At 40.4% G+C, this 21,890-nt stretch overlaps 1 protein-coding gene across 1 annotated transcript in view; it reads left to right on the top strand.

Annotated features, from left to right (window-relative positions):
• Nucleotides 1–19,216, top strand: part of lin28b (lin-28 homolog B (C. elegans)) — a gene marked incomplete at its 3' end in the record, with an annotated part of 30,969 nt that extends 11,753 nt beyond the window's left edge. The window contains exons 3-4 of the mRNA XM_084082969.1: nucleotides 10,743–10,930; nucleotides 18,904–19,216. Of these exons, the coding sequence (XP_083939095.1) occupies nucleotides 10,743–10,930; nucleotides 18,904–19,216 (501 nt within the window). The remainder of the gene's footprint in view (nucleotides 1–10,742; nucleotides 10,931–18,903) is intronic.
• Nucleotides 19,217–21,890: the final 2,674 nt, after the last annotated feature.

A 21,890-nucleotide genomic window follows, 5' to 3' on the forward strand; every position in this document is an offset into this window, starting at 1 on the left:
ACGCATGTGCATCTGCTATTTTTGAATTTGAATCCTGAAAAGTAACAGTTTTCGGACTTGTGAGGTTTCCACCCCGACAGCTATGATATTATGCGCATGAAGGCCACACACAAACACACCAACGTACGTATATGCATGTACTGTACGTATATCGTTGCTGTCGGGCAGACACCTTGTATCTCCATATTTCAACTTTTCATGTTTTTCCCCCTGAAATGAAGGCCCTACTTCGTCGTACAAGAGTGTCGCACAAAAGTAGCGAAAATAGCCACTCTGATCCGACGCGTTGTCAGCTTGTAGATCGACTGTTATTGCTATTTTTGAGAATTTGTGAAAGTCACAGTGAAAACGGTGAAGTGTGTCTGTGGGTTTTGAAACAATCAGATGTATTAACCCATTCAATCTGGGAACGCATCTGTGTAATTTTTAGATGTCTTTGGCTGTTCCAAAATAGCAGATGTACAAGCTCATAGCGCGGCACTCGGTGAGCTTGTAGATTTTAGCAAATCTTTGAATTTGCGAACATATATTTTCAAGCGAACATTTGTAACTCAAATCTTTGCTTCCGCGGCCAAACACATATAATGTTGCGGGTCCTTGACATGAAAAGGTTTGACCACCACTGATATAGCATCAGCAACATATGTTTTTTCAGAAACCAGTTAGGATGTAGAGGACATTTGTGGATGCGTTCCTGGATTGAATGGGTTAACAAGAGCTTGTGACTAAATAACTACATTGGCTGATGAAAAGGAGGGATATTTCTATCCAGGATGTTACTCTTTATTGATCGCTACTGCCTGCTTCCTACACACACACACGCGCGCACACACACACACACGCACACGCACACGCACACGCACACGCACACAGACACAGACACACACACACACTCCCGCGCACACACAGAAATGTACACATGCATACATTGTCTCTGTCGTGTGGAAATCTCATGTCCCCCTCAAAAATTGCAAAAGTAGCAGATCTACAAGCTCGAAACGCGCCGCTTCGCGCCGCGTTTCGAGCTTGTAGATCTGCTACTTTTGATGTTTTCGCGCGACGCTGTGGTGTGATCAAGTAGGGCATTAATTTACGAAAAAACACCAATAGTCAGAATATGGAGATAAGAGGTTTCTGCCCCACAGCAACGATATGCGCATGCACGCATGCATGCATGCATGCAAAAAAAAGGAAAGCCACACACACACACACACACGCACACGAACGTGCACATGCAAAGATATTTATTACATATCACCGGCTCATACGTGCAGCGCATGAGCCATTTGAGAAGCCGCGCGTCTCCAGTTCGGGCGGATGCTTTACTTCCATTTTTAACGGATCTCCTCCTGATCTTTGACGTGGGCTCAGGGTGGGGGGTGGGGGGGACGACTGGTTCTCAAAGTGTGGTCCGGGGACCCCCCAGGCGTCCTTGAGGGGGTTCCAGGAGGTATCAAAATGTGTTGATATTGTATCGTTGCTGTCGAGGCAGAAACCTCCGTATCTCCATATTTTAATCTTTTGTGTTTTTTTTCCGGTAATTTAACGCCCGACCTGATCATACTACAGCGTCACACAAAAGCATCAAAAGTAGCAGAGCTTGTAGATCTGCTATTAAAAAATAGCAGATCTACAAGCTCTGCTACTTTTGATGCTTGAATCCTGAAAATGAACACTTTTGGCCATGTGTGGTTCATAGGTGGCTTCCACCCGACAGAGACGATTATGTGTAAATCTAAATCCTATATGCATAGGCTATTTGCTGATTTACAAGCTCTGAGCTTATTCTATTTTTTAAATATCTTGAGAAAAAATTGTATTTTTGAAAAAGTTTAACACCACAAATCTTGTATGGGGACGGAGGGTTTGTGTGTGTGTGTGGGGGGGGGGGGGGGGGTCCGCGGCTAAATACATGTTAATTTGGGGGTCCTTGGCATGAAAAGGTTTGAGAACCGCTGATGTTGGGAGGGGAGGGGAGGGGCTGCTGCCAGTTGCCGGTGCCTCCATGGGGGCAGAGCGACCAGCGAGCACATTGGTGTGGTCCTTCAGAAGGAGGAAGGGGAGGTGCGGGGCGGAGGGGAGGGGGGTGGTGGTGAGGGGGTGGTTATACCGCTGACCCCCGGATTTCTGCCGCTGACCTGTGGGGCTCCTGATCAAATGGGGGTTTTGTTCCTGGGTACAACCCCCCCCCCCCCCCCCCCCCCCTCACCCGTCCAGCCGCTGATCAGGAGTTGCTCCTCCATTGGAGCTGAACAGAATGCGCTGGAGGCATTTCCATGGGCTCCCAGTCCCCCCGCCACAGTTTCCCCCCTCCCCTCCACTCCCGTCCCCTCCCTGCACCTCCTCTCCCCTCCCCTTCCCTCTTTACCCCGCCCACCTTCCACCCATGCTGAAGACCACTCCTCCATTTTGTGTCCCCCCCTCTCTCTCTCTCGCTCTCTCTGGCTCACTCGCTCTCTGTCACTCTCTCTCTCTCTCTCTCTCTCTCTCTCTCTCTCTCTCTCTCTCTCTCTGGCCATGCCCTTTCCTGACCTCTGTGCGTAAAGTGAAACCGGTCAGGACACCCGCCAGGTTACTTGAGAGGAGGTGACTCACGTTACGGGGTCTGATTCGCAAGGTTTTCAGACACACACGCACACACACACACACACACACACACGCACACACGCACACACGCACACCCACACCCACACGCACGCACACACGCACATCACACACACACTCACTCACTCACTCACTCACTCACGTAAATCCACATGCTACAATTTATTACGTAATTGCACGGAGGCCGCGTTGCTGTAAGTCCATGTTCCAGCACCAGTGAATGGAAGTCAATTGGAGCAGTAGCATAGGCTACTCACTCAGGAAGACACAGGAGGCAATGCTGCAAATCGTCTCTGTGTCGGCTGGAAACCTTGTATGTCCAAAACTGTTGCTTCTCAGAAAATGGAAGAAAGAACCATGTGTTCCAATGGATTCAATGTAGTCATTATTAAGCCACAAGCTCTTGTTAGTACTTTTTAATTGGTGCAATATTTCTAAAACCCACAGATAGACTTTCACCTAAATGTTTTTTTCAAAAATAGCAAGAATTGTACATATTTTGTGTGACACTGTAGTATGACAAAGTTGGGCATTAATGTACGATAAAACAAATTGAAATATGGAGAAGAGGGAGCAACGAAATGTTGAAACTCATAGTTTTGTGGGAGACTTTGTGCGCTTGTTCACGCGTTTCTTTTTTTGTAGAACAAAAGGAGTTGTGTGATATCCTCACTGGTGCATTGTGGGGGATTGGGGGTTTCAACTTTGACCTGGAGAGAGAAGCCGCCTGTTAGGCTGAAAGGAACAGGAAGAGGAAATACTGATTCAACCACACAGCAGAAAGCAATCAATGACTACTTATCATTATGTGCGCTGCATTGCCATTTTGAAATCAGACGAACGATGTCGATCTACCTATTTATTTTTGCTCTGGGAAATGCCCTTGAGTCGTTTCAAATGGTCCAGTGATTATGTAAACATAAAATCAATTGGCGTATTAATTAGTACGTTAACGGTTCAATTCACTCACGCTGGTGGTTCCTTGCAAAGGATTGGTTGAGCCAGAATGGCTAAAGGTTAACCACTTAAACACTATATACTTGGCTGCCCGGAGTGCCCCAGGGCTCTATACCTGGTCTGCTCCTTTTCCCCCCACTACACCAAATCTCTCCACGAAAAATAGGCGATCTACAAGCCCATGAGCTTGTGCATCTGCTATATCCACCGAATATTCACCCCAGAATACCCCCAAGGGTTTATGTGTTTAAGTTAGAATGTGTGTTTTCTTTTTCTTTTAGAGGAAAGGGGGATTAGGCTTGAGTTTTCGTATGACATATGTCTCATCCTGGTGTTGTCTTTCGGCTGATGTGGCAATAAATATTACTTTTTGCACAGGCATTGGAAATTAATCTTTACAATCATAAGCCCCCGAACCCCCCCCCCCCCCCCCCCATTGTCCTTCCTCTGAGCTGTTGTGGAGAATCCTTTTACTTTTCCTCATTCTCTCTCCTTGATCCTCGTCTTTTTTTCCCTCAGACCCAAATCTAAATGAGCCGGCTTCTGCATTAAGCCCGGTTCGTACTCGAAAATAGCCGACCTACAAGCTCACATCCGCGACGCCTGGTGAGCTTGTAGGTCGGGGTATTTTCGCTGTACGATACGGTCTCTCAACGGAGCACAAATTAGGCTTTGGTTAAGTAGTTGCAAGCTGGCCAGGACTATCAGCTACTAACTGGAGAGAGGCGGTCAACCAGTGCATGTCCAGATGAATTCATGTGTAATGGCTTATGTGAAATATTTTCAATTGATGCTATTCTGCCTCTGTAAGGATACATAGGGTTTGGAAAAAAGGGTAGCAGCATTATGGAAAATCTTTGGAGTCATTTTAGAGATGTTGTTTGTGCCCTTAATCAGCATAAGGTACTCTCACTCTATTTAGAAGTTTAAAATGTTTTTTGATGTTTCAAGTTTTATTGTATTAAAGCTAATTTCAGTCACGTGAAGCAGTTTACTCTTTGTACCTGAGCTGTGAACTCCCTAACTTGGAATGTTGGTGTCGACATTCAAAGTTAAACACTCAATGTTGTAAGGAGTAAATACAGTGACATTCATATAACATAGGCTACAACATTATTTGTACATAGTCATATATATATATATTTTTTTTTTAAAAAGCTACATATAACTGATATTAATTAGATGAAATGAATTAGCTTATTCTGTCCATTGATTTGTGCTGAAAAGTTACAGGATTGCCTTTGATGCATATGTTTTGATTTTTGTTCAGTCTCAGACTATGTTGTCACAACCGGTTAGTATGTAAAATTGTAGCGCATGAAAAAGAGGCTTTAAAGTGAACCATAAGCTTTCATTAGTTTACTATGAATTTTTGACATGAAGTCTCTCCTCAAATGGCAGTTCTGCAATACAACAGTGCAGGCCAATGCCATGTTTAAATATTTTTTGTAATAAAATGTAATACGTTATATTACTATTATTATAAAAAAAAAACATGTGAAAGTAACAGAAGTATAATAACGGGTCTGGGTCATTATGATGTTGTTAAACAAGTTATTTGGATTGAGAAGTTGGAAAAGAGATTTTGCCACTTGAATGTTGGATATGATGGCAAATTCTCTTTTTTAAACAGCATTATTATTACCATCACTGTACACAGTAAAATCTGGAGTGTTAATTGAACTCTTGAAAGTTTAAAGGGTCCGCATTTAAACGTTCAATTATTTTGTATTGGGTGAATTCGTATTTAAAAAGTAAAAAGTAAACCAAAAAAATTAATAATTTTCTTCATGAAATAGTGCTTGGAATTGAAAACAAATCCTGATTAAATAATTCTACAAAGCTTTCATCAACACTGTTTTCCAGAAGCAGACAAAACAAATCTACTGATTAAAGTTTTCCTCTTTTTTTCCCCACTGTTCCATATTCATCTATCGTTAATTGCACTCTCTGTGCAAACTCTATTATTAGTTTATTACAATTAACAAGTAACTCTCAGTCATCTCTTTAAATCACTATCCAATTTTTTCGTTACATTTGATTGAACACATATTTATTAACTATCCCTTTATAGCTGCAAGACCCAGTGCCTACGCATTTAAGGGACATTGGACAAAGTTTATGGGAAATGTTACTATGAATTGACGAAAAAAGGGAATGTCCTCCACACACGATAGGCTGCTCTCCCGTCTTAATATTTTAACCAAAAGTGAACAACGTTAACTTTCGCCCGTACACAGCTTCATCAAGCACGGGCGAAACGTTGTTCACTTTTGGTTAAAATATTTTAAAAGACGGGAGAGCAGCCTATTGTGTGCGGACATTCCCTTTTTTTTCTTCACTTGATTATGTTTGGCTCCAGCACCTGTCTAGTTTTATTTTAACCCATTAAGATCTGGAACGCATCTGTTCACAAAAATTGTGAAAATGTGTGTAACTCTTTGAATATATATTCATTGCTTCTGGGGGTCCCTGAAACTAAATATTTTGAGATGGGGGTCGGAGGCCAAATACATATCCTTTTGGGGGTCCTTGACATGCAAATGTTTGAGACCCACTGATATAGAAACATACATTTTTTTCAGAAAACTGTTGAGATTTAGAAGACATTTGGAGAATCGGCCTCAGGTCTTAATGGGTTAAAGAAACTGTCTAGTTTTATTTTAAGATAATTGTCGTTCGTTCCTTTGAACCTTTCTTCTCCCTCCATCTAATACATATCGTTTTCTACACGTCCTGGCGTGTTATTTATAGACCTGGACATACTGTATAGCAGGTATACAAGGCTTACACTGCATCAATGTGGGCAGTGATGGAAGAAGTACTCACATGTTTTACTTAAGTAAAAGTATCAATACTGCAATGTAGAAATACTCTGTTACAAGTGGAAGTCCCGTGTTAAAAATGAACTTGAGTAAAAGTACAAAAGTATCCGCATCAAAATATACTTAAAGTACCAAAAGCAAAAGTAGTCATTGTGCAGAACGTCCCATTTCACAAGTTCAAAATGTATAGAAAAGCTTTTGAAAATAGCCGATCTACAAGCTCACAATGCGTCACATTGTAACGCATTGTGAGCTTGTAGATCTGCTATTTTCAAATGGCCGTAATATACGGCTGAAGTGGTTAGTGTGTTTTGTAATAATAATCAAAATCTACAAAGTAACTGAAGTTTTCATATAATTATAGTGGAGTAAAAGCACAATATTTTCCTCTGAGATGTAGTGGGGTAGAAGTTAAAGTTTTGTAAATACTGAAGAAAGTAAAAAAACATACCTCAGAATTGTACTTAAGTAAGTACTTGAGTACATGCACGTACTTTTACTCCACTGCGTGTGGGTGTGTTTACTTGGTGCAATCCATTGAAGGTCATGGATACAGTGCCTATCAGTGGTTCTGTACCATCATCAACACATAAATCATTGTCCGGTGGTTATGTAGTAACTAAATCAATAGTTCCAATCAGGCAGATAAGACTGATGGTTCTTCTGTCCAGGGAAATGATTGCATGGGTGCGACACACTTTTCTCTCCCCCCCACCCGCTGAAGAAATAGGAAATGGTGCCTCTGTGATAAGTAGATAGGGTAGGAGTGAAGCAGGGATGCACATTCAGAGATAAGCGCCTCTGCTGCTGTGACCGTCATGGCAGTTGGTACAAGCTAGTTAATGTCAGGCCTCTGTGTGTGAAATGATGCCGCGTCGTGTTTTGTTTTTGTGCTATCTGGATGAACGCTAACGCTAGGGGGGTTTCGCAGAGTTGGCAATTGCTCAGTCAGTGCACACACATGCACGAAATAATGAAAGGATGAAACCTGTGTATGTCTTTCATTTGAGAGTAAAAATCCTCAGTGTCAATTTGTCCCTATTGCCGACCGTAATTCTCATGTAACTATCTGAGGCAAATGAACACTGAGGACTGTGTAAGCTAATGTTTCAACTGAAAACCTCAATGTGTCTCTGCATCATTCATGTTTATTGTTTTACGAACCTTTGTTTTGTTTCTTTTCTCATTTCATAGTCATATCGTAGTACATTTACTTGAGTACTGTACTTAATTGAAAATAAATCGCGTATCTGAACTTTAGTATTTGTATTTTTGGATACTTCTGACTTTCACTCCTCTACATTTTAAAGACAAATATTGTACTTTGACTCCACTACATTTCTAGGAAGGGAAAAAGTACATTGTGAATTAACCACTTCAGCTCTATTTGAAATATAGTGAACATAGCAGATCTACAAGCTCGCAATGCATTGTCAGCTTGTAGATCTGCTATTTTCCCTATATCTGAAAAGTTCTGAAATTCGTTAGAAGAAAACGTACTTTGTAATTTGTACTTTTGAATACTTAATTATTGTAGAAAGCATGTACTTTTGAAAACTTAAGTTGTTCGTATTTTCTAAAAGCACGTATACTCCAGCACTCTTAAGTACAAATTGAGGACTGAGGAACTTTCACTAGTAGTTGAGTGATATTTGACCAGGAGTATCTATACTTTGACTCAAGTACTTGGGTTGAATACTTTGTCCAGCACTGTATCTGGGGCTATCACAGCTGTATTCCAACTGGTGTGTATAACATACAGTATATAAGCTATAAGATAGTGGTTTTCAATCTTTTTCATATCAAGGTCCATTATTTATTTGGCATTTGAGCCACTGAAGCACCATTTGATGAGATTTAGACTCTCAGATCCCAAGACTTAGAATATTTTGTTATTGTTCGAAAAGATTTTGTCCACAATTCCATGCTGTATAGATGTTGGTACCATAGGAGAGACGACAGGCAAAATTTAACAATTCTTTTACATTCTGTAATTGTGGAGACTTATTGTAAATTAAGTAATGCTGATGTTTAACAATTAATGATTTAACTCTTGAGAGCATAAAAAGAAACCATTTGGTTTCATTTTACGCTCTCAAGAGTTAAAGATCTATAAGGGTCCATTTGGTCACCAACTCTGCATCATTTAGCTGGGGACCACCTGGAACCCGCTCAAGGGCCACTGGTGGTCCACGGACCACTGGTTGAGAACCACTGCTATGAGGTGCACACTGTGCTGTATGCGCTGACACATCATTAAAGAAAATATTCTACAGCAGTGATTCTCAACCTGTGGGCCGAGGCCCAATGGTGAGTCGTGAGGATATTGCAAGAGGGCCCCCAAATAATTGGCAAAACGCAAATATTTTAATCATAAAATAACGTTAATATTTAAAAGATGATAATGTAAGAAAAGACAAAAATGTCATGGTAATCTTTTTTTAGAACCTTGAAAGATGTGTTTTCATAGTGAAGAACTTAACCCATTCAATCTGGGATCGCATCTCTGTCATTTTAGATGTCTTTGGCTATTAAGAAATAGCAGATATACAAGCTCATAGAGCGGCACCGAGTGCCACGCTCGCTATGAGCTTGTAGATCTGCTATTAAAAAAATAAATCGTGAACATGTGTGCAAATCTTTGAATATATATTTTTTTAAAGCGAACATTTGTCAAATATTTTGTTCCAGGGACCCCCAGAAGCAAAGATTTGAGTAAAAAATGTTGTTTCAATGTATTCAAAGATTTCCCCCCCAAAAAAATCATGATTTTTCAAAAAATAGCAGATCTACAGATCTACTTTTGAATAGCCAAAGTATAAGATAATCGTTCAATCTAAAATGACAGATGCTTTCCCGGTCTTAATGGGTTAATCGCATATAACGTCATATCAATAAATAAAGTTGCAGTCCTATGTGTGAGAAGTTCAAATATGGCCTAAAACATGTATTGTTACATTAGGTCTATATCTCATTCTGTGAGGTTGTTGTCTTCTCTTCAAATGCTTTTTATCTTTATTAGGTAATGTAAAATATTGTTTGAGAAACAATTATAGTGTATATTTAAGTGATTAATTCCATTAATATTAACCCATTAAGACCGGGAATTCTTTGATTTATTTGGCTATTCAAAAATAGCAGATATACAAGCTCATTGTGCGGCACCGCGTGCCACTCTACGAGCTTGTAGATCTGCTATTTATCTTTTTTTAATCGTGAAAATGTTTCTACAAATGTCTTCTAAATCCTAACAGTTTTATTTATTTTTTAAATACGTATGTTGCTATAATATCAGTGGTTCTTAAACTTTTTTCATGTCAAGGACCCCCAAAATGATATGTATTCGTCCGCGGACACCCCCATCTCAAAATATTTGGTTCCAGGGACCCCCAGAAGCAAAGAGTTGAGTTATAAATGTATATATTCAAAGATTTGCACCAGTTTCTTTTTTCAAACATAGCAGATCTACAAGCTCATAGCTATGCCTATGAGCTTGTATATTTGCTATTTTTGAATAGCCAAAGAAATCTAAAATGACACAGATGCATTCCCTGATTGAATGGGTTCATTTCAGTTATTAAGTCCTAAACGGTTAGTGACACACATTCCGGCCAGACGGTTAACTGTATAACTGTCCCATCCCTAAGCAGCATGTACTTTACTTTGCTAAAGAAATGCTAGTTGTCAGATTATGTTAATGTTATAATAGCAGGCTTTTCATGCCTAGGTCGACATTATCCAAGGTCATTTGGAGGTCTTCAGGATCATTTTGAAAGGCTTGGATTAGGATATGAATATTCATGTATATATTCATGTGGGCATTTTTCCTATCTGAGATATAGACCATATTTAAAGCTTTGCATTCTTTTAAAGCAGAGTGGTTCTCAAAGTGGGGTCCAGGGACCCCAGAGGTCCTTCCTTGAGGGGGTTCCAGGGGGTCCCTAGCAAAAGTAGATAGTATAGCATCAAAATGAGTTTAACCGTACAGTAACCGTATATACGGTGCATCATCGGGTATATGAAAAGAGCCGACATACAAGCTCGCAATGCGTCGCACCGCGATTCATTGTGAGCTTGTAGATCTGTTATTTCTTTTTAAAAGTTCAAAGAATATGACACATTTGGAATATTGTTTTAAACACTTTAACAACACAAATTGTTTATGGGAGTTCCTGGCACATAATATTTTCAGATGAGGGTCCGCTGGTCCAAATACACGTTCATTTGGGGGTGGTGCTTGACATGGAAAAAGTTTGAGAACCACTGTTTTAAAAGACTGAACTTCAAAATGAAATATATCGACCTAAGAATGTAGAATTTGTAAAAAGGGACGGTCCTGGTCTGTTCTCTCCATAGAGTAAACTGGTGATGGAGGGCTTCCGCAGCTTAAAAGAAGGCGAGCAGGTGGACTTCACCTACAAGAAGTCCTCCAAGGGCCTGGAGTCTCTGCGGGTGACGGGGCCCGGCGGGGGCCCCTGCGCGGGCAGCGAGAGGAGACCCAAAGGGAAGGTCCCGCTCCAGAAACGCAAACCAAAGGGAGACCGGTGAGTACATCGTATTGGATTAACCCATTAAGACCTGAGGCCAATTCTACTAATGCCTTCTAGAAACAGTAGTTCTCATACTGCCAAGATGTTTCAAAACTTTTCAAAAATAGCAGATGTAGAAGCTCGCAGCGTGGCACGAAGTGACGCGCTGTGAGCTTGTATATCTGCTGTTCAATTGTCAAATCTAAAATGACATAGATGCTTTCCCGGTTTTAATGGGATAGTTCACCCCCAAAATGACTTTTTTCCTATCGATTAGTCAACCCACGGAGACTCGAATTCATGGATATATATATATATTTTTTGCATTCCTAATAATTTGATGAGCAGCAGTGGTTCCGGTAGGAGACACAAAGAGTCTCCTTTGTGTCTCCAACAGGAACCGCTACCTACCGGTCCGCTGGTCATCAAATTATTGGCTTAGGAATGCCACAAAAACTAAAAAATATCCATGAATTCAAGTCTCCATGCTGTGACTAATCGATAGAAAAAAATATCTTTTTTTGGGTGAGCTATCCCTTTAAACTTTCTCAGTCACCGTGACCGATTTCAGTCATTTTTGGATTTCATAGAAGCCAACCATGTCTTCTGTGGAACAACACCAAAAGCAGCCTATCTACAAGCTCACCACGTGTCGCACCGCCGCGCGCCATGGTGATGCGTCGTGAGCTTGTAGATAGGCTACTTTCGGTTATTAGTTATTTTAAGATTAAAGAGCCTTTGAAGTGGTCAAACTAGCAATAGAATAAAGAGTGTTTGAGGAGTGTTTGAATTGGTATAGCTGCAGAATACATGTTCAGAAGCATCTTCTGTAAACCCCAATGGTCTCAGATATTTCGTAAAAACAAAGGTTGAAGCCTCAATCTGCAATGTGTTTAACTGGTTGGCAGTATGTAGAACGGCAAGAACATAGGGCTTAGCAGTGGCGGACATTTTCTGGTTCCACTCAAAAATATTCCATGCATTTTTCCCGTTGAGATTTAAAAAAATATTTATATCAGCTATTTTAAACCTAGAATCAAGCCATCCAGGCTCCTGGTGAATCATGACCATAAAACATTTGATTCTGTGAATTTCTTTTTTTTTTTAATATTGAATTTTATTACACGGCTTGGTTGAATGCTCGATTCTGATTGGTCAGTCATCGGTCATTATTTCTGGATAATGACCGATGAGCTCAATAACGGACCGCTGTCTAATCAGAGACTCAGAACACCTGCTCATATCAACCTGCGCTGCTTGATTTTATGCTTTATCCAACATGACAGCCATGTAAACAAACAACCAATGTCATTTACAACTAAACGTTGCTCTCAAGAATGTTTTGAAAACATTTGAAGTGAGAAATAGACGATGCAATAACCGAAAAGTCATTCTATTTGATGCATTATCCCTTGCATATGATATACTATATTGAATAAATATCCTTTGTTTTACGGTTTTCTAATATACTTTTCACAGAATCAAATGTTGTATGGTCATGATTCACCAGTACCCTGGATGGCTTAATTCTAGGCTTCAAATAAATAATATAAATATTTTTGGAAATCTTTATGGGAAAAATGCATTGGCTTTTTTTGAGTTGAACCAGAAAATGGCCGCCACTGCTATGCGCTATTGGTTTAGAATGATAATACACAAACATAATTGTACATATTGTGCTAATTGTTTAGGGAACAGAGTGCTAGGGGGTTGGGGGTCCTTAAATCGCAGATTAGGACTTCCTGGCCTGATAAAATGTTTCAGTCACAAGATTTTATTCTGCTGTGTTCCATGAGTACTGGAATGGAAAATGCTGGGATTGCCTCGTTGGGAGCTACAGTACTACGTCGGCTGTCAGTGTTTTTGTTGTTGTTTATGTGTAGCAGCCATAGCAGATATTATGCCTGTTAATGAAAAACAAAGATTAACCCATTCAATCCGGGAACGCATCTGTGTCATTTTAGATTTTATATCTCTATATCCGTTATTTTATACTTTGGCTTTTGAAAAATAGCAGATCTACAAGCTCATAACCCGGCACGCCGGGTCCGCGGCCAAATACAAATCATTTTGGGTGGTCCTTGACATGAAAAAGTTTGAGAACCACTGATATATTATAGCAACGTACGGTTTTCAGAAAACTGTAAGGATTTAGAAGACATTTGTGGATGTGTTCCTGGATAGAATGGGTTAAGATTGAAAAACTTGAAATGCTGTTGTGTTTTAAGCATCCACACTAAGGAAATACAAATGTATTTGCGTGTTACCAGTTACCATTATATATATCAGAATGGTGCCCTGGCAATGGAAGGTATGAGACATTAGTTACATGGACGTCTTACTGCAGTGTGCTATTTCTGAGTGGGTAGAGATTATAGATTCAATCTATTCAATCTGCCCAAGTACATGCCTGTTGCCATGGTTATTCTGCCGCATAATACGGAATTGAATAGGGGACTTTGCCTGCCATCTCGGCACTATTTTAAGTCAATTTACCAGCTTTTACAGGACAGCATTAGCACCCGTTTGGATTGGACTTCTATGCATTTCAATGCACTGTGCAGCGGTAGCTCAATCAATTGCTTTGTCCTCGGGAAAATCCTGAAGGGCGCTTTTTGCAAAAAAAAAATCTGCCAGAGGGAGCCGTATGGAGCGTCTTGAAAGCGCCTGATGGTTGAAGCACAGGAGGTGTTCCTCGCTCCTGGCTCCTGCTGTCTGAAGATGTAAAAATGCCTTCATTGCGTGTTTTAGTAGCGATTGTCCAACCTGTGGGCCTGGGCCCCACTGGTCGGCCGCGAGGATATTGCAAGCGGGCGCCCATATAAATGGCAAAACACTAAGATTTGAATGATAATACGACATTAATGTAAAAACTAAAAATGCTTTTCTTTAGAACCTTGACAAAATGAGTTTTCTTTGTGATACCGATAAATAAGAACATATTATGTTAGTCCCATTGATCCAAGCCGGAACTCATCATTAACGCATTAACACCGGGAACGCATCTGTGTCATTTTTAGATTTCTTTGGCTATTCAAAAAAATAGCAGATATACAGGCTATGAGCTTGTAGATCTGCTATTTTTGAATCGTGCAAATCGTTGAATATATATATTTTTAAGCGAACATTTGTAACTCAAACGTATGTTGCTATATATATCAGTGGTTCTCAAACCTTTTCATGTCAAGGACCCCCAAAATTGCATGTATTTGGCCGTGGACCCCCATCTCAAAATATTTAGTTCCAGGGACCCCCAACAAATGTTTTGCTTTAAATATATATATATATTCAATATATACACAATTCTTCCAAAAATAGCAGATCTACAAGCTCATAGCGCGGCACCAAGTGCCACGCTATGAGCTTGTAGATCTGATATTTTTGAATATAGCCAAAGACACATCTAAAATGACTGAAATGCGTTCCCGGATTGAATGGGTCAGATGGGTGGGCTGCGAACGAAATCCAGAAAAGGTTAAGAACCACTGGTGTATAGCAAATGGAGCCAGGGAGACTCAGGAGAAAGTTGAAAGCTGTAAGCTGTGTGTTTGTCATGGGAACGCTATCAGAATGTCAAAGACCATTTTAGTATAACAACGTTTCTTTTTTTTTTCTTCAAATAAATACACGTCGCCAACTTGCCACTGTTTCATGGCTCACGCAAATGAGCTATTTGCTGAAGCAACCATCAGCCAATCCAGTAAAACGCATCTGTGTCACTTTCGATTTTAGCTACAGCCATTATTTTATTCTTTGGCTATTCAAAAATAGCAGATATACTAGTTTGTAGATCTGCTATTTTTGAAAAATCATGACACAATCATGTTTTGCAAATCTTGTTATATATATCTTTCAAAGCGAACATTTGTAATTCTAATCTTTGCTTCTGGGGGGGGGGGGGGGGGGGGGTTCCTGGAACAAAGTATTTTGAGATGGCGGGTCATTTTGGGTGGTCCTTCATCTTGACATGAAAAAGTTTGAGAACCACTGATATTATAGCAACATCACGGTTTTGAGAAAACTGTTAGCATTTAGAGGACATTTGTGGATGCGTTTACCGGTTTGAACGGGTTAAAGTGAGAAAAAGGACCTTTCCTTACAAACAAGGAAACTGTATCCAGAGAAGGCTCCCTGGTTGTTTTACACAGTTGAATTATTCAGGTTATTTGGGATAATTGATCCACTTTTTAAGGTCAAGTGTCTCCACATTCCACTGAGGCAGTAGTAAGGTAGTAATGCATTCGGAGGTGGCAGGTACTCCCCCGTGATGTCACCTCTCTCTTCAGTGTCACCCCTCTCTTCAGTTTAAAGCGGCTCCCTGGGGCTCCTGGTGGCTGCTATGCTACTCTGACCCCTACTGGTCACACCGTTACGTAACCAACTATTGTGTAGTTGCAGGTTCCCCTTTCAATTGATCATCAGTCAAAAAGGAAACCAAATCTCTCGCCACCTCACAGTTGCCCCAAAGAACGCATTGAAAAAAAAAAATGCATCTGTTCATGGTCTTTAATTCATGGAGAGACTTCATTACCAATGGCTTTTGGCTATGATAGCCTTCATCTGGGCGTTTGGAACATATCCACTCCTGATATAGGCGTTACCCAAAACCTATTGGTTTTTATAGTCAAACGTTTCGCAATTAATTTATCACTAAAGTGTAGCTGAATGTTCCTTTAATTTAGTGCACGCCAGTCACTATTCTACTACCACTAAGGTAAACAAAATAAAAAGCTGTGATCTGCTATTTTGACTGTTTGTGAAAAAGTGTTACATTTTCTTACAATGATAATAATAATAAATAATTATTAAAGTTGCCTATTATGTCATGCCCAAAACAGTGACACCAGATTGTACAGAATTTGCCTCGAAATGAGAGTGCACACAAAGTACTGATATAGTTTATAGTAAATAAATAAAAATACAAAAGATAACTTTTTGTATAGTTGTATATATTGCAATAATAATGTGTGGTTGCCACAAAATCCCACGGGAGACCTGGCCTTGTCTCACAGCATACCAGTGTGTCTTTGCACTCCGTTTAGGAACCACTGCCATATGATGTACTGTATAGGACAAGCTATCGGGCACTGGGCAGCAACACTAATGAGGATGTCAGCAATGCTGCATGGTGGCCTTATACAAAAGGCCATCTCGCTGCAATGAGACATTCCTGTGTCCTGCTCACTGTAAGAATTTGCTCGGAATTCTTACAGCGTTATCTGTGTCGTTAGATACATTTTAGAATGATTATCACGAGTCATCAATTACAGCTGTGCTTTATTATTGCTTTGTTATACTGTTATGAAAAGTACAATAGGATAGAAGCAATATTACGTTCTAACGTTTTTCCTTAAATAAATTGGGACTATTTTGGGATCTAATAAAGATATTTTAATGATGTAAATTCAATTTAAATTCAAGCCACACATCATTGTCCTATCTTCTCCAGCCATAGCAATGGCATCTGACCAAAGGTTAATCGGATAGTTCAGTTTAGATTGCTGACGAATATAAGTAAGTGATGCCTACCATTATATTGGCAAAGCTTATACCAAAACTAATACAACACAACAATGTATTTACATATTTTAATTACATACATGGAGCCTGCAGAAAGAACATGTCAGATTTTAAACACACTTCTTGGGTGATTTAGTGATTGAAAATGAAAGTCAGTCAAACATGTGAGTGTTTCGCAAGGCGTTAAGCATATACTAAAATGGGATTGGTTTTAATTTGGTTTTACTTACTGTTGACTACTTTTCCACTGTGCAGTTGTATTATGTAGGAACGTGTCAATGTCTGATCAGGACTTGTATTGGCAGATACTCAATATTAAATCAATCATTAACTTCAATGAAATCTTTGACTTATATTATTAATGGATTTCACTCACTCATCAATAATTATTGACACTTCATGACCTGCATGTCTCTATAGCCCTTTCCGGTCTCACTGCTGTCCAGTCAAAAGAAAAGCTTAAAAAAGCCGTAACAAAATCTAATAATAAAAATGTAATACATTTTGTTTTCAAATGGATAAATAATAATCTTTCCAAAAGCAGTGAGAGTTTCTAGGTTGTTCATGTTGGCTATAAGGCTGCATGTTCGCTTATGACCGTACTTAAGTATATCCCTGGCAACAACTTAGCTAGTAATAAGCTGACATTAGTTATCAAAAGGTGAAGAAAATATATCAAAGCAATTAATGCCAGTAATTAGTGTCAAATCCAATTAACCTTCAACTGCAAGACTAAAGTGTATATTAAATGTGTAGGTTGAATGTGATTCTTTGTATGGATATGCTTTTGTAGACGAGGAAGCAATTGAGATGATACTGTAAAAAGGCAATGGCCTTGCTCAGCAAAACCTCATAATGGCATGTCAATTTTTATGTAGCGGTAGCCCTTTGCTGATGTCTCTTGTCTGCTATACTTCCTGGAGGTATTGTGCTTGCTCGTGCTTTGTTCTGTGGCCTTGAAAATGCCCCTGTCTTACAATGACAAGTACTGCAAGGCTGGGCCATTATTCCATAAGAATGAACCGCTCTTGTCGCTTGCTATATGTGAGCCAACTTAGCACAATCTCAACATTGCAGCAAATGGAGCGATATCATGAGATAAGATATGATAATATAAACCTGTATTGATCCCCAGAGGGAAACTCCGGCATTATAGCAACAACAGCAGTGCAAATAAAACGTAAACAGTCAAGAAACATGATGGTGAAAACAACAAATAAACGCATCAGGAAAAATACTGAAGGGCACTTTACTAAAATCTGCCAGAGGGAGCTGCATGGAACTCCTTGAAAGCGATTCTGAGGTGTTTCTCGCCCGTCTCCTGCTGTCTGTAGACATAAAATGCCTTCATTGCGTGTACAGTAGACAGAGTCAGGGAGACTGAAGAATAAAGTGTAAGACGTTGTATTTGTTGTTGGAATGCCATCAGAACATAAAGACTACTTTTCTTTTCATAATGCTTCAAATAAATCCACGCTGCCACACTGTTTGATGGCTCACGGCTCATTTGCTGAAGAAACCCTCAGTCATCCAGTACTCAACGTGAGAAAACAGCCTTTCTTTCCTTATAAATAAGGAAACTGTATCCCGAGAAGGCTCCCTGATTGTTTTACACAGTTGAATTATTCAGTTTATTTGGGATAATTGATCCACTTTTAAGGTCAAGTGTCTCCACATTCTACTGAGGCGGTAGTATGGCGGTAATGCATTTCGAGGTGGCAGGTACTCCCCTGTGATGTCGTGCGCTCAGTGTAAGCGGCTCCCTGGGGCTCCTGTTGGCTGTTATGCTACTCTGACCCCTACTGTTCACACTGTTATGTAACCAACTATTGTGGAGTCGGATCCCCTTACAATTGTTCAATTTTCTCATTTGGCTCTCTGGCCTTGGAATGGTCCTGTCTTACAATGACAAGTACCGCAAGGCTCAACCACATTGTTCCATAATAATGAACCGCTTTTGTCACTTGCTAGATGTGAGCCAGCTTAGCACAATCAACATTGCAGCAAATGGCGCGATATTATGATGATGAAAATAGTAACTGAACACCTGTGCCATTTACAGCTGGTTTTCTCAGAAGTGTCCTTTCAGATGACTCTGATAATGGACTGCCTAATAAAAATAACAAATACATCCACTTGTTTAGGATTCCAGGGCAAGCACAGAATACTCAAAATCAGAGAATGCTAAATTACAAAATGTCTTGTAATTTCTTGATTTTTTTCATTATTCATTGTGCTTCCATTTGCATGATATTACATTATTTAAAATCTATAATAAGATCTTATCATCTAGTTCCTAAATTTTAGGTGGATCGACCGTATCTCATTGGCTATACTCCCACCTAGTGGTGGGTGCTAAATAGTAGCTACGGTCACACCATTGCCTGTGTATTTCTTAGCGCACGCATGTGTCACACACAGTATGCATCCCCACCAACATTTTCCTTCTTCCCTTGTTTCCTCTGCAGCTGTTATAACTGTGGAGGTCTGGACCACCATGCCAAGGAGTGTGGCCTGCCCCCCCAGCCAAAGAAATGCCACTACTGCCAGAGCGTCACGCACATGGTGGCTCAGTGTCCACAGAAGGCGCTGGCGCCTACCGCAGGCTCTCAGGACCCGCATGCCTCTACCTCGGCCTCCAGCCCAGGGACTGGGCCCTACCTCTATCCCCCCGAGGAGGAGGAGCGCTCAGGCTCATCTCCTCTGGAAGGCTCCTCCTCTTCCCCAGAGGAGCCACCGACACACCGCGGCCCCCACACCCAGCGATGGAGGAAATCCTGAAACGGCCCCCATAGAGGTGTACCCCGCACCCCCCTGGACCCCCCCTGCCCCCCACTCAACCAAGGATACCTGAAGCCCCCATCCTTGTCTACCTCACACTTGCGAAAACATGAGAGGTCTTTATTTAGTTTTCCTTTTATTTTAATCTTTTTGTTTTTGTTTTGACCAGCGCAGCTATGGCAACGATCAACGGGGTACGGATGCGTGTGAATGTGTATAAGTGACTGACTTGCTGTCGTTTTTGTACCGTTACGGCAACCACCGCTGGAGAAGTGACTGCAGGGAATGACTGTGTGTCTTATTTCAATCAGTGCAGCTGAAGAGCGAAACAACGTGGTATGAAACTGGGTTAGACAATTGTTGTTGTGTTTTTCTCCCCCCTGGACCTAATTGTCGGCCATTTTGAATGCTATATAGGGCACTTGTTTCTATAGGGCTGGCTGGAATTAAAAGCCACAAATATTCCATAATCATTCCGAAAAAGAAAAGGAAAAGAACATTTTTTTTTTTTTTTGCAGTGTATAGCTCATTGTAAGAAGGATTCAAAGCCTTCCAACAGCCTGTGACCATCAAAGCTACAACAATTCAGAACAAACGGATTGTTAGCTTAGCCCACACGGATCTATAGCAGGGAAGATTTCTATTAACGGATTCCAGAGGGAATGGTTCAAATATGGTGAGCTGCTAAATAGTTTTTTCTACAGCCTAATGCCCCCCCCCCCAAAAAAAAGAAAGCCTTGAGCTCCACTGCATCCTTCTCTCTGACTTCAAATAGACTGGACCAACTGATTGTTGCTAAACTCGGTTTCAAAGAGTGTGCATGTGTGTTGCTGCATGCACGTTCAAAGGCGAGATAATTAATAATGCCGATTTATACTTCGTTGTACAACTGCATTGCTCGCCGGAAATAGCCAATCGACAAGCTTGTAGTTCAGCTATTTGCGCTGCGCGACACCATCGTACAACGGAGCATAAATTAGGCATTAGAGTATGTGTGTGTGTGTGTGTGTGTGTGTGTGTGTGTGTGTGTGTGTGTGTGTGTGTGTGTGTGTGTGTGTGTGTGTGTGTGTGTGTGTGTGTGTGAGTTTCGCATGCTTTAAAGCTGTGAAAGGAAGACGACAGTGGCAGATGAATAATAAAAAAAAGATAACCTTTTCTCGGAGCGCTAGTCAACACGACACTATTAACCTTTCTGTTTCCTATAATCTTAGATAGATATGCCTTAGATAAGAAATCATGTTACCCAGGTAGATCATAGTTTATAACCAAGATCCAACATGAGAAATTTTACAGTATTCCATTGGATTCTTAGTATACAGACATACTTTTTTTGGCTGTTGGATAATTAGTTGGAAATAACATTACAGTTTATATGTCACACTATATGTCATTAATATATGTGTAAATTTACAATATATGATTGAAATTCTATTAACTTTAAGTAATGCTTATATATATGGAGTATGTTTGGACATAGCTGAATAGCCCTGTATATTGCATGGGATATTTTCATTGTCACGTGACAGAAGGCGTGAAATCAAAGCAGCCCTTATACCTCTCTCTCCATTTGACCACTGGTTATTTCCGTCAGTGATTGTAGATTTCATCCCATACTTGTTTTTACTCCAGGCCCTTCCCCTCGTTCGTCAGTTCTTAGCATCATCCCGCCTTTCAACATTTTTTGATTGCCTTTGCCTTGTCACCGCAGCTCTTGACAGCACATTTAGCAAGGACATAGACCCAACGATTTCTATTATCGTTGTGGTGTCAGAACGTCACCTCGCCAGTACAGAGGCTGACCCATTCTTACAGTTGGAGAGGAATGTCCAACTGTCAGAATCCAATTTGAACCTATTTTCTCTCTCTTATTATCCCAGCTGTGTTAAAATCTTGACTACCTGTCCCTCTCCCGTCTGTGCCTACCATTTGTTAGAGAGCACCAGTGAGCTACTGGCGCTGTCCTGGTCCAGGGGCCACCGCCATTGCTGCTTGTGCTTCAAACTGATTCACTGAGAGAGAGAGTGAGAGAGAAAGAGAGAGATTAGAGGAGAGAGAGTGCTGCTTTTGGTATAACTTGAATCCCAAGCATGGCTTTAGTGGCGCTTACTAGTGACCTAACAACTCTTCTCTGACCATATTGAATGTGAAAAGAGCTTATCTGAAGTTGACTCCTCACAAAGTTCAAGTCGGGTCACTTCGGAGTCGTATCTTAATGTTCTGACAAATCAAATGACTTTGTATAACGATATCAAACTAGCTTGTGTGTTGTTTTTTAAAAGCTCTATAAGTAGACAACCAACTTTTTTTGGTATTTTCTATGCCAAAGAGTTTGGCTTTATTTTTTTGAAGGCATTTAAAGTAAGACTTGTGCTTGCTATTCCTGCTCTTTCGGAATAAGAGGGACTTATTACTGGAAGTGCAACACTGCGTTTTCTTTTTTTTTTTAATGTACAGCTTTTTGAATGTGTGTGCGTTAAAATCAAATGTCAACAATGCACCATGACAGAGAGAGTAAAAAAAAAAAGAAAAGAAAGAAAGGTGAATGACCAAACCACACAAGGAGCACAGCCCATGCTCAAATCTCTATGGAAATAACATCTTTTTGTATGATGTATTTTTACATTTTTACCCACAATTCCTCTCAGGATGATGAACTGTTCTCAGGGAATCAACC

The sequence above is a fragment of the Gymnoscopelus microlampas genome (assembly GCF_963454915.1).
Source record: "Gymnoscopelus microlampas genome assembly, chromosome: 16".
Lineage (NCBI taxonomy): Eukaryota > Metazoa > Chordata > Actinopteri > Myctophiformes > Myctophidae > Gymnoscopelus > Gymnoscopelus microlampas.